This window comes from Zingiber officinale, chromosome 7B, assembly GCF_018446385.1.
Source record: "Zingiber officinale cultivar Zhangliang chromosome 7B, Zo_v1.1, whole genome shotgun sequence".
NCBI classification, from domain to species: domain Eukaryota; kingdom Viridiplantae; phylum Streptophyta; class Magnoliopsida; order Zingiberales; family Zingiberaceae; genus Zingiber; species Zingiber officinale.
Window position 1 is genome coordinate 115,158,031 of NC_055999.1, and position 13,686 is coordinate 115,171,716.

The following is a 13,686-nucleotide window of genomic DNA, read 5'->3' on the forward strand; positions in this document are numbered from 1 at the left end:
AAAAACATTTTGAAATTAAAAAATAATTTTGCCTTTTAAAAAGATTTCTATAAAACTTTTAAAATCATTAAAACATCCCTAAAACTTCATTTATCTCTCATTACTTTTAGAAATTTGCTACCCATAATTTTTTTTTTATAACAAAAAATTATTTGACCTTTGATAACTATATCCACATTTAGATGCACGCACAAGTAATATATGATCACATTTTTATCCTAATTGACATGAAATAGAAACAACATAAGTGTATCTTTTATGTCACAGCTACAGTGACTCCATAACCATGATATTATTTCATTTGCAAAATATCACAAACATACATCATGCTTACAACCAAAAAGCTCACAATCTTAATATGAAAACTATTTATTGTTACACCGTAAACTTTATTTTTTTTCTAAAACAAATTAACCCTTAGCTATTCTATTCAATCTTATCTTAATTGTCACATAAACTTTATCATAAATTTCATCGACCTTCTTAAAGTAAGAGTGCCTCCATTTTTTCTTGAATAGTAGAAGGACAAATATACTCCACAATCCAACAAAATATCCAAGTATGCTACTGAAATAGATTGATAATATCAACGATAACATTGCATGCTCCTCACTTGTCGCATTAGTGTTGTTTCCATGAAAGCAACTCCTGTTTACTATGTCTCCACAAAGATAAGGATTGCCGATATAAATGGATGCATCATCTAGTGTTTGAAGTTGATGTCCAAAGGGAATGCTTCCCGATAGGTTGTTATGAGACACATTCAAATGGTTCAAAGCATTTAATTTTGACAAGCTTTGAGGAATATTTCCAGATAAATTATTGAAAGACAAATCTAGAGTTTCCAATGAACTCATTCCACCGATACTATCTGGGATTTTGCCTCTGAAGTAGTTTCTTGATAAATTCAAATTGTAAAGTCCAACAAGATATCCTAGTTCTTCAGGAATCTCATCTGTCAAGTCATTATTTGAAAGATCTATACTCTTGACAAGGTAAAGTATAGATGAAAAGGTAAATTGCTCTCCTTTTGTAACTAAAGTGATGTTTTCATCTGACGTCCAATCAAGGTCTATGAGCTGTATTGCTTCTTCGAAGAGACTAGATGATTCTGTTGATGTTGAAATCATTGTGCTGAAATTTCCAAAGGAATGTGGTATTGACCCAGATAATTTATTATTTGCAAGGTCGATAATTTGTAGATCTCTTAAATACCCAAGTTGTGGATCAATATTGCCATTAAACATATTTGACCGTAGTCGAAGAATCCCCAAGTATTGCCAACTTTGACCAATCCACAAAGGTATATTTCCAAAGAATTTATTGTCACCAAGATCAACAACAAATAGCCGAGTGCAATTTTGTAGTGATGACGGGAGATGCCCTTTCAGATTGTTGTTATTCAAATGCAAGAACTCAAGTCTCATCAAGTTTCCAAGAGAGCTTGGAATTTCTCCAAGGAGCATATTGTTTCCCAAATGAATATTTTGAAGATATTGGGCCTCCTGCCAACATTGAGGAATTTCTCCATATACATGGTTATTTGATATGTCAAGGTGCTCAAGTATATGAGAATTGCATACATTGGATGATATGCTTCCGTTAATATGATTATGTGATAGAGATAAATAAGATAGTTGCAGCATGAATAAGGCCGGTGGTAGTGTTCCCGAAAAAGCATTATAGGATAGATCTAGAAAATTAAGGTGGGGTGGAAAATGAGGAATTAGGCCTTCAAGTCGATTCCAACGAAGATTTAAAAAATTTAGTTTAATCAAACTCTGTAGGGATGTTGGTGGCAAAGTACCATTAATTTTGTTGTAGGAGAGATCTAGAGAAGTAAGATTAGAATGGTGGAACTCAGTGATTTCACCCTCGAACCAATTATCAGAGAGGTGAAGATAATTTAGGTTGGCTAGTTTCCAAATCTCAATTGGTATTGGTCCAGAAAGTGAATTATGTGAAAGCCTAATAGTATCTAGATTAGTCAAATTTCCTAACTCACTAGGTAATGGACCACTTAGTGAACAATTATGAAGCCGTAGTGTAGATAAGCTTGATAGATTCATAATCCCGACTGGAAAAGAAATTCCAAGCAAATTATCATTCAGTTCGAGATCTAATAGATGCTTCAATTTCCAAATTGCATTAGGAAGGGGACCAGAGAGACAATTGGAGGAAAGATCCAGATACGTGAGGCCAATTAAGTTGCCAATTTCGGTAGGCAGTGTCCCTTGAATTCCAGAGTTAAAAAGATCAAGATAGGAGAGGCTGGTGAGATTCCACAACCAGTTAGGAAAAGAAGAGCTGAAGTTGTTCCCACCAAGATTAAGATCCTCAAGGGAAGTGATATTGAGATGGAAACTAAGAGAATACTGAGGGATATTAATTTTACAATCATATAAATATAAATATTGTAGGGAAGGTAGCATATTGACTGCTGATATCCAATTATGGGAGGCAGCGCTGAGATCCAAAGACGACATGTCAAGATAATTCAAAGACGAGAGGCCGGAGAGCCAGTCTAGGCTGCGGACAACGACTTTGGCAGAATTAAAACATTCTAAGCCGAGATTGAGAAAACGAAGATCAGTTAAGTTTCCAAGATGAGGGGGAATGGTTCCACCAAAGTTGGAGTAAAAGAGATCAAGATACCTGAGTTTGTGAAGAGAACCAACGAGTGGTGGAATTTGAGTGCCCTCAAAGTCATTGTAACTCAGGTCTAAGCTTTGCAAATGAGTTAAAGACAATAAGGAAGGATGCAGCAGCTCACCCCTCAAAGCCTTCTCCGGCCAATTGCGAGAGCGGGCATTTGGATTTTCAAGGTTGAGCTCGGCCACTCGTACGCTGCCCGTTCTGTTGTAGCAGACTACGCCAGTCCACGCGCAGCAGTCTAGTTGGGCAGTCCAAGAAGACAAGCAGCCGGAAGGATCTTTGATGGAGGCTTTGTAAAGCAAGAGAGCATCCCTCTCCCTCTGCAAGCATCCCTTGCTGCTTATGACGACTCTGGCTTCTTCTACTCCAGCGACCTCCATCTCCATAAGAAAGAAGAAGGCCAGACTGATACTGAGCCAGACAAGAGGGACTAGTGTGCTTCTCCAGGCCGTTGCCATAACCTTAAGTGGATATATTGTCATTCTGCAGCTAGCTGCAATGGCAATGGCAATGTCTGAGCCTGTCTGATGAGTTTATGTACCTCGATAGATCAGGGGTTTTTATAGTGCAAGAATCCAGTTTAATATTAATTCGCGGCGCTGTGGAAATTGCCGTTAATTCGTTTCTTTTTTCAGTGGAAATCGCCATTCATCCACCAGCAAGTGCTAGTGATCAATAAATCCTTCTTTTTCAGTGGAAATTGTCATTCATCCACCAGAAAACGTCCAATAAATCGAACGTTGTCTTTTGTGAAAATTAGAGTTGATAGCAGAAAGAGTGAAAAATGTGCCGCAATCTAATTTCATAGGAGCGCCGCGCGTGCATCATGCTACTCCATTTTTATTTTATTTTATTTATTTTAATCTAATTTCCTAAGAAGCACTTTAAACGGTTAAATTGTTGGTAGTTTTGAGAGCATGAAACAGAAATAAATTAAAACGGTAATCACTCATATGGATCTCTCGAAGAAATCACCGAAGAACCGCCAGTCGACGAAGAGGAAGTCGCTATCGGAAGCACGATCACGGGACAACCGGAAAGCACTTCAAAGTTCACGAGCCAAATCCCAACCACTGGGTGTTCTCCTTTGCTCGGCCAAAACACCTCACAACCCCTCTTTGATCACCTTCTGCTGCGCTCTCTCCGATCGACTATCGACCCCCTTCTCAAAGGCTTGGACGCACCTTTATAAGAAGGTTGAGGAACACGAAGGGGAAACGGCGCCCCTTCGTCTCCTTGGCGTTTGCAGCAAAGAGAGTAACGAAGGGGAACCCTTCGTCTCCAGTAACGTCTTACATCTCCCACTCGTCCAAGTCAATTCATATGGTTACATAGACCATGTTAGTCACATAGACTACAAGGTGATCATGTCACAAAGACCAGAGCGAAATTAGTCACACAGACTAAATAAGTCACGTAGACTTTATGAGGATTAAGTCACGAAGACCAGAGCAAAATTTAGTCACAAAGACCAAATAAGTCACGTAGACTTTATGAAGATCAAGTCACAAAGACCAGAGCAAAATTTAGTCACAAAGACCAAATAAGTCACATAGACTTTATGAGGATCAAGTCACGAAGACCAGATCAAAACATCCATTCCATACATTAGGGAAAATGGTTTGTGCGACAACAATCACAGTGAACATTCAATTGCTAAGAAGATTATCACACTTTACTTAGCTGCTCCATAGAACAAATCAGAGACATAAATGTCCATAGAACGAATCATAGACATAAATTGCTTGCCTTTACCCTAGATTAAATTATTTACATTATTATGAACATCTCTAATCCCTCATATTGACCATATGTCAAGAGCATGTTCAACATCTCCAATCAAACAAATTATTCACAATTACATTTTATGTACTGAACTAAAAATATAATCGGTACCAGTGAATAAATGTCACAGATGTAAATCAATCTTCATCTTCCTTTTTAGCTAGAATTTATTCATTCTAATCAGTTGCTTTCCTAGTTATGCTCCATAGACCGAATCATCCATAGTCAATAGGAAACATGCTAAAGTAGCAGACACTGATCAGAATTTCAAGTAGACAGCTAAATAGTCACTTAGGGTAAAATCGAGATTAACTTATAATCTCAAGGGTCTCACATAGTAGAGAAGCAGGGATCCATTCTCCTACTACCCTTCTTGTCGCCATAACACATGTGGTATGAATCACATGCTACGATGTTATTCTCTTTACCAAAAAGAGCACATGTTTTTTTTTCAAAATTTAACATTGTACAGATTTCGATTTAGACATTCCCAATGTTTAATCCTGAATTCAACATATGAATTCTTATATGACCTCAAGCAGATTCAGTAAATGGTGGGTGCATTTACTCTAATCATTACACAAATGATCTCATCTTGACACAAATATCAAGGTGACCTTAACTTATGGGTATGTCTCTATTCACAGCTACATAAGTTGTCTCATAAGCAACGGTCTTACCTCTATTTGTACTTAACAAATAGAGATGGTTGTTCATGTGAGTGGACCAATCCCAATCTGCCAACATGCTTATCGAGACTTTTATTCGAATGTAACCAAGACATATACACTGAATAGATCATGACATTTTTTATTTATCAAAATGTCTTTACAATTGTTACATTCTTCGAAGTCCCAAGGACTTCATATGCCCATGAAATGACTCTTTAGTCAATGACTTAGTAAAAGGATCAACAAGCATATTCCATGTAAGGATATACTCAAGAATAATATTTTTCTTGTCAACAATATCCCTTACAAAATTATACTTAATTTCTATATGCTTGCCTTTGCTGTGATATTTGGGATCCTTGGAAAAAGCTATCGCAGCTTGACTGTCACAGTACACAGTAACAGGACTCCCACTATCCTCAGCAATCCTCAGATGCTTTAGAAACCTTCTTACCCAAACAGCCTCTTGTACAGCCGCTGCACAAGCCACATACTCAGCTTCCATTGTCAACAAGGCTACACAAGCTTGCTTCTTGCTGTTCCATGAGATGGCGCCACCATTCAGCAAGAAGACATAGTCAGATGTGGATTTTCTGTCATCAAGGTCCCCTGCCCAATCTATATCTGTGTAGCCACTTAGGCTCATTTCTGATCATTGGAAACAGATGCAATAATCAACTGTTCCTTTGAGATATTTGAATATCCTCTTCACCGCTTTCCAGTGTCTCGATCCTGGGTTTGATTGGAAACGACTAACTAAGCCAATAGTATAGCTTATATCGGGACAAGTACACAACACAGTGTATATCAAACTACCAATAGCACTGGCATATGGTTTCTTCTTCATTTCGACTATTTCCTCAGGAGTCTTGGGATACATACTTTTGTTCAAGACAGTACCTTTCGCTATAGGCGTCTGTTCAACATTGCAATATGACATATTGAAGTGTTGCAGCATCTTAGTGATATAAGCTTCTTGAGACAAACCCAAAAGCCTCTTTGATCAGTCTCTAACGATCTTCACTCCTAAGATGTACTCTGTTTCTCCCATATCTATTATGTCAAATTGTGATGAAAGCCAACTTTTGACTTCTATCACACACTTTATGTCACTTTCAACTATTAGCATATTATCAACATATAATGATAAAATGACAAACTTTCCTTTCTCCTTTCTTTGGTAAACACAATGATCCTCATTGACCATTTCGAAACCATAAGACAATATTACTTCATTGAATCTTATGTTTCATTATCTTGACACTTGCTTTAGCCCATATATAGACTTCCTAAGTCTACATACTCTTTTCTCTTGGCCTTCAGCAACATAATCTTCTGGTTGTACCATATAGATTTCTTCGTCAAGATTACCATTAAGGAAAGCCATTTTTACATCCATCTAATGTAATTCCATGTCATATTGTGCTACTATAGCTAGGATGACACGTATTGACATAAACTTCACAACTAGGGAGAATGTCTCTTCAAAGTCAATACCCTCCATTTGGGTATATCTTTTTGCAACCAATCGAGCTTTGTATCGATTAATCGATCCATCTACTTTCCTCTTTATTTTGAGAATCCACTTATTCCCAATAGCCCTTCGGCCCGGAGAAAGATTGACTAAATCCTAAACTTGATTCTTTCTCATTGACTCCATTTCTTCATCCATTGCAACTTTCCATTCTTTTCTAATTGAGCTGCTCAAAGCTTCCTCAACTATTCAAGGTTCCTCATCATCAACTGGGAGAACCATCAATGCCTCATTCTCAATATCAAACATTCTCCGAGGAATAATCTGACGACTACTTCTTCGAAGGTTAGACTGTTGAGAAACTAACTCATTCAGTGGCAAATTACTCCCACTCGGTTGACTAGATTCAGGCATCTCTTGATCTGTTGATAAAGGAACATTATCCTCCTCCTCTATCTCATATAGAGGAATTATTTTATCAACTTCACCTCGTGTTGAGAACTCAGTTTCAAGGAAAGTAGCATCTCTTGACTTTATTTCAGAGATGGTTCCATCTTGTCGCTCACCAATAAAACATAACCCTTAGAAGACTCAGAGTACCTTATAAAGATACACTTCTTACCTCTAGGTTATAATTTTCCATATTCGTGAGTCTTATCATGAACGTAGGCAGCTGACCCCCAAGGTCTCAGATTACTTAAATCCGGCTTTCTGCCTGTCCAGCGTTCATGTGGGGTAGATGGAACTGATTTTGAAGACACTTTGTTAAGTATATAGGTCGCAACTAATAATGCATCTCCTCAATAGGAGATTGGCAAATTAGACTGCATCATCATAGACCTAACCATTTCAAGAAGAGTCTTATTTCTTCTTTCAGCAACCTCATTTTACTTTGGAGTTCCAGGGATAGTTAGCTTATTTCATTGCAACCACATTGTCTTGAACTGATTTGACAAATATTCTCCTCCACGGTCAGTGCGCAAGGTTTTAACCTTACGTTCCAATTGATTCTCAACTTCGTTCAAGTAACGAATAAAGCAATCCAATACTTCAGATTTGTGAGAAATCAAATACACATGACCAAAACGTGTGAAGTCATCGATAAATGTAATGAAATAAGAACTCTCATTTCTAGCCTTCATATTTATTGGACCACAAATATCCGAATGAATGAATTGCAATTGTGATTCAACCCTAATAGCCTTATCAAATGGTTTCCTAGTCGTCTTTTCCGCAAGACAATGCTCACATATAGACAAGTTAATCTTAGCATGAGTGCCTAAGAGACCCTCCTTAGCTAATCTATTCATTCGTTCTTGTCCTATATGTCCCAATCTAGCATGTCAAATTTCATCATTAACATTAGCATTACTAGTAAGAGCAATGTTTGAAAAACAACCATCATTATTATTTGGTTCTACATCAAGAACCATAAAACCATTTATCAAAAAATCATACCCAATTAACACAGAGTTAATTCGAAGTTTTACACAACGACTATAAAAATTTACATTGTAACCTATATCAAGAAGACAAATAACAGAAACCAGATTCTGTCGAATCTCAGGAGCGTACAGGACATCATGTAGAAACAAGGTGCCTCCACCACGTAGGTTGAGCTTGCAAGTGCCAATTCCTTTGACTTCAATTCTTGCATTGTTTCCTACATATATCCATTTGTTGCCAGCTAGTACCCGACGGTACTCCACATATGTAGCTTGATCATGAGCTATGTGATTCGTTGCTCCTGAATCTACAATCTACAAAGGATACGAATAAGCTAACAACACTGTACTTGCAACATATTGTTCGTGGAAAGAAGACAAGAATGGATCTACCTTTTTAGGCTCAACACACTCCTGAGCAAAATAACCCTTCTTGCCACAGTTGAAGCAAGTCAACTTGCTCCTAGGTTTTTGTCCATTTTTCTTTCCTTTCTTCTTGATTTGGTTTTTCGCAGCAACAACATTAACCTCCTTTCCTTTCCTGAACCATTTGTTCTTATTCTTGGAACCAGAACCTTCAACTACAAAAGCTTGACCAGATATCCTTGCGGATTCAATCCTCTCAGCCTCAAGTTCCACATGGCGTGAGACATCAGTGAAAGTCTTGATACTCTCACTATGGGTCATGTTCTGTTTCATCGTTTCTCAAGAATCAGGAAGGGAACGGATAACTGCATGAACCTGTTGTTCATCGGTCAACGCATAACCAGCAGTCTTAAGCTCTCGAATCATGTTACCCATCTCCCTGAGATGTTGGGCCATGGTAACATTCGAGCGTTTTTTACAGCTATCAAACTTGATAGTTAGCTGACGAAGCTTACTCAGACTGACTCCACTGTACTTCTCTCTGAGGGCTATCCAGACAGCATGAGCCGATGGTAATGGCTCATACTCAAATACCAGGTCATCTACCATTGAACTAATCAATATTCCCTTAGCAATGGAGTCCTTCCTTTTCCATGCCTTATAGGCATCAAGGTCACGTCTGTGTTGTGCTGTAGAACCATCAACTAGCTCCTCCATGAATTGATTTACAGCCTATTGAACTTCTTGTTCCTCAAGAACATATTGTATCTTGAGGTGTCAGATTTTGTAGTTATCCCCATATAATTTCTCACCCTTATTGACTTCAGCTGCGATGTTTTTAGTTGCCATGATCTACATAAATAGACAAATTATTTATTATTTGTGTAATTCATATATGTGCAATTATTTATTGACTCGGTGTAAATTAGAGTTAGTTTACAAAATCAAGTGATAACATTGTTTCCACTCATCATTTATATGTGCTAATCTAATCGAATCATTATTAAAATGAACTAATCATTTCATATGAACTAATCATATGGATATATGAACGAATCATATTCACATGAACTAATCATGTCATGAAATGAACTAATCATTTCCAAGTTTGTTAACATATAACATAACTTTTCATTATATAATCATGTTCGTACATAACGACAGAAATTATTACATGACTCAAAACTAGATGAGCTAACACTGTTCGTACATAACAACAGTAAACAGAACACTAATAAACTAGATAGGACAGCACTGCTTCCACTAGGACAAACACTAGTATAGCAGTCAACACTATCCCTATTAACCTAGACTCATTTGGGATAATCTCAGATGGGGCAGCTTCAGGATTCTCCATCAGATCCATTTCTGGATCTTCCTCGAGCATCTCCTGGTCCTCTTCAAACTCTTCAGGCTCTTCTTCACCCATATAGTGAAGTAGTCCCTCACACAGTACTGAATATGTGATGCGCCCTTCATGACGCCCCCATACATAGTCTGCTATTATCCTGGGATACTCTGGCAATGAATGCATCAATGCCCAGATCCTATAATTGTCCAGGACTGGAAACTCTTCTTGCTCAAGTTTCTAAAATAGTCTATCCAACCGTCTAACATGTCCGTCGACTCCATAAGCAGACTTATACTCTATCTCCTGAATCTCCTCTTGGAGCTAGTTTCGCCGCACTTTGCGACGAGTTAATGTGGTAATCGTCCGTGTCATCTGAAAAATTAAATTTAAATAAGTCAGTACAAAACCGATTAACCAGTACAAAACCAGTTTAATTCAATTTATGCAGGCATACCATCATTATAAATCAAGAAAAATAAATCTTCTCGATTTTCAGGAGTTTAAGTCGACTGACCCATTAGACCGGTCAATCAGGTGTCCGGATGTTAAACTTAGTCTATTGTCCTTATTAGAACTAATCTAATTGGACCTATGTTCCGTTATTGTTTAAGCACATTTGAGTCAATCTCAGACTTATTGATCAAACTCAGGTCCGTTTGATTCATCCAATGCCCATTGGATTAAGTCTGACCCATTAGAACAAATCTAATCTTTTTGATCAAATCTAACACAACGGAATTAATCCGGTCATATTTGATCAGCCCAACTTCTGTAATCAAACTCACCCCAATTAATTCAATAATTAATTGAACTGGTTAAACCAACAAATAATTTGAATCAGATCTAGATATCATTGAATCAATTTGGTATGTTTAAATCAATTAATAATTTAAATCAGACCTAGATTTGATCGGTCAAGTTGGTCTGGTTCCATTTATAGTAAATTGAACCATAAATTAATTAAATATTTATTTATTAATTAATAATACATATCTATATGTATTTAATTAATTAATAAATATATTTAATTAAACTTTAAAACATTTTATAACGTGAAGAAGAAAAAAAACATAAAAACATGCAGGTACGTTTTTTTTTTCATGCAAAAATACAATGTATCATTAATTAACATTTTTTTTCGCAATGATTTACTGTGCTTAAAAAAATTACTGTTCATATCTTTAATCGATAAGTGATCGCAGGCAAGAAAAGCAAGTTATTGTGCTAGTGAAAACGAGTACAGTTCATTCCTTTTTTTTCTCTTCAATCGATTGAAAGAATCAATTCAACTCAGTTAATCGATTCATGCACAGTATTGAATTAATTTAACACTGTGCTTCATCAAAAGTGATAATGTTCATGATTTTGGATCGATTGAAATGAAATTTTAATTGATTCAATTAAATTAAATTGATTGATTAATCGGTTCAATTGATGAATAATATTATTGTTCATCTTCTTCTTCGCGACAGAAGAAGAAAAACGTAAATTTTTTTGCGTTGATTTCCATGCTTTCAAACCATACATGCTCTGATATATATATATATATATATAATTTTGATGTCCTGCGCGATGTGTATAGTGCATGATTGTGCACGGCGCAGGAGATCAAGCTTTGTTTTTTAATTTTTTTTATTTTTTAATATTTTAAACTAAAAAAATCAATTAAAATAATTAACATTTCCTTATATAAATATCTAATACATTAATATATCTCCTTAACATATTACAATACTCAATAAATACTTAAATTAATTTTATTTTAATTTTTTTAAAACCAAACATTATAATCTAATTGGGAAATCTGAACCCCAGAGGTAAAATCTAAAAAACAAAATTGCTTTGATACTATAACCTAAAGCCTGAACCCTAGAGGTAAAATCTAAAAAAAATGACTTTGATACTATTACCCAAAGTCTGAACCCTAAATAGTTTTGATACTATAACCCAAAGTCTGAACCCTAGAGGTAAAATAAAAAAAAATAACTTCGATACTATAACCCAAAGCCTGAACCCTAAAAATTAAATTTTTAAAAAATATTTAATTATTTTTTTAATTCAAAATTAAAAAAAAAAATTAAAAAGAAAAAAAAGCGCTGAAATCCTGCGCGACGCGCACAGTCGCGCACTGTGCCGTCGCGCAGGATATCAGCGCTATATATATATATATATATATATATATATATTTTGATGTTGTTAGTGGCGGATCCAGGAATTCAAGCATAGAGGGACGATTTTTACGCAGAACAAGGGACGGTATCATCTATCTCCATCGGTGGAACCCCATAATACTAGGTGTTCCACCGCTGACAAAGGGGGTGACCGTCGATGCCCCCCCCCGGTCATTGGATCCACCCCTGGATGTGGTGATGAGAAGGGGTCTACCCTGTGGAAGTTGATTGTCACGGTGAAAGGTTAAAGTCAAGGTGGTCAACGTGCCTATGTCATTGGCCGATCGGGCGGGTGGCTCGCCCGACCAGGAGAAAGAAGGTCCGACTCAATATCACTCATGGCTCGGCCATATGCCGAGAACCCGACACTCAGCAAAGGGTCAAACATCGAGTATATGCAAAAGCAGGCTGAGCGACCACTACGCTCAGTCTTGCATTAGTACTCGGAACGATAGCGGAGCAGAATTATGACCGAGCAGACCGCACAGAAGCAACAAGGTTATGGCCGAGCGGCTATCCCGCTCGACCAGGGAGCAGACTCACCACCCGAGTAAACAGTTAAGACCCGAGCCGAGCGGTTATCTCGCTCGGCCCAGTGAAAGACACACTGTTAGCTGGAGATATCCTTTTGGGAGCCAGTGCCGTTGACAGACGGCATAGTCGGCGGCTGGGTCAGACAGAAGATCGTACGGCGAAAGTTTCGACTGTCGCTTCAGAGATATGCTCGGCTCATTAAGGTATTGTGTCAGGGATACTTTATTGACACGTCTTTTCAAGGGAAGCTTTGGTAAGTGTATACACCTTGGGAAGCGTGCACGCGCGCTACAGGAGCTCTGTATAAAAGGGGTCCAAGCTTCGTCGGAGGTATGCGCACATTACTGTTGCTACTACTGTCTTCGTTTCTTTGCTCTGCTGCTTCCACATATCATTGGTGATTGACTTGAACGTCGGAGGGCTAACGCCGGGGACCCCTTCCCTGGCTCGACACTGATGTAATTATAGTTGCAGGTTCGATCGGAGTCTACGTACGATCAACAGGAGCGCCACATCCCTAGCTTTATATATATATATATATATATATATATATATATATATATATATATATATATATATATATATATTTTTTTTATATACCTCGCGCAGTATATCATTATTTTTTTTATTTTGATTAAAAAAATAAATAAAATATATTAATTTTGATTAAAAAAATAAATAAAATATATTTTTTACAATTTTATTGGTAGGGTTCAGACATTCTAATTGGGATATAATTTTTCAGTTAATTTTTTTTTAAGATTTTACCTCTAAGGTTTAAATTTTCCAATTGGATTATAGTATTTAGTTAAAAAAATAAAAAATAAAATAAATTTAAGTATTTACGGAGTATTGTAATATGTTAAGGGAATATCGTAACGTATTAGCTACTTATATAAAGAAATATTGTTTTTTTTAATTAAAATGGGTGTGTTTGTTATTTTTTTTAATTTTGAATTAAAAAATAATTAATTTTTTTTAAGATTTTATTTCTAGGGTTCAGGCTTTGGGTTATAGTATCGAAGTTATTTTTTTTTATTTTACCTCTATGGTTCAGACTTTGGGTTATAGTATCAAAGCTATTTAGGGATCAGACTTTGGGTTATAGTATCAAAGCTATTTTTTTTTTATTAGATTTTAACTCCAGGATTCAGGCTTTGGGTTATAATATCAAAGCTATTTTTTTAAAAAAAATTTTACCTCTAGGGTTCAAACTTACCAATTAGGTTATAGT

The 13,686-nt window shown here is 36.6% G+C and overlaps 1 protein-coding gene across 1 annotated transcript; it reads right to left on the minus strand.

Annotated features, from left to right (window-relative positions):
* Positions 1 to 410: 410 nt before the first annotated feature.
* LOC122004693 (receptor-like protein EIX2) lies at positions 411 to 3,035 on the minus strand. Its single transcript, XM_042559540.1, has one exon. It carries the CDS (start codon positions 3,033 to 3,035, stop codon positions 411 to 413), a length of 2,625 nt encoding a protein of 874 aa, XP_042415474.1.
* Between the last annotated feature and the right edge of the window lie 10,651 nt (positions 3,036 to 13,686).

Bases quoted from the DNA above. Each gene is read 5' to 3' on its own strand.
- LOC122004693 (XM_042559540.1), bottom strand. From the start codon at position 3,035: ATGGAGGTCGCTGGAGTAGAAGAAGCCAGAGTCGTCATAAGCAGCAAG.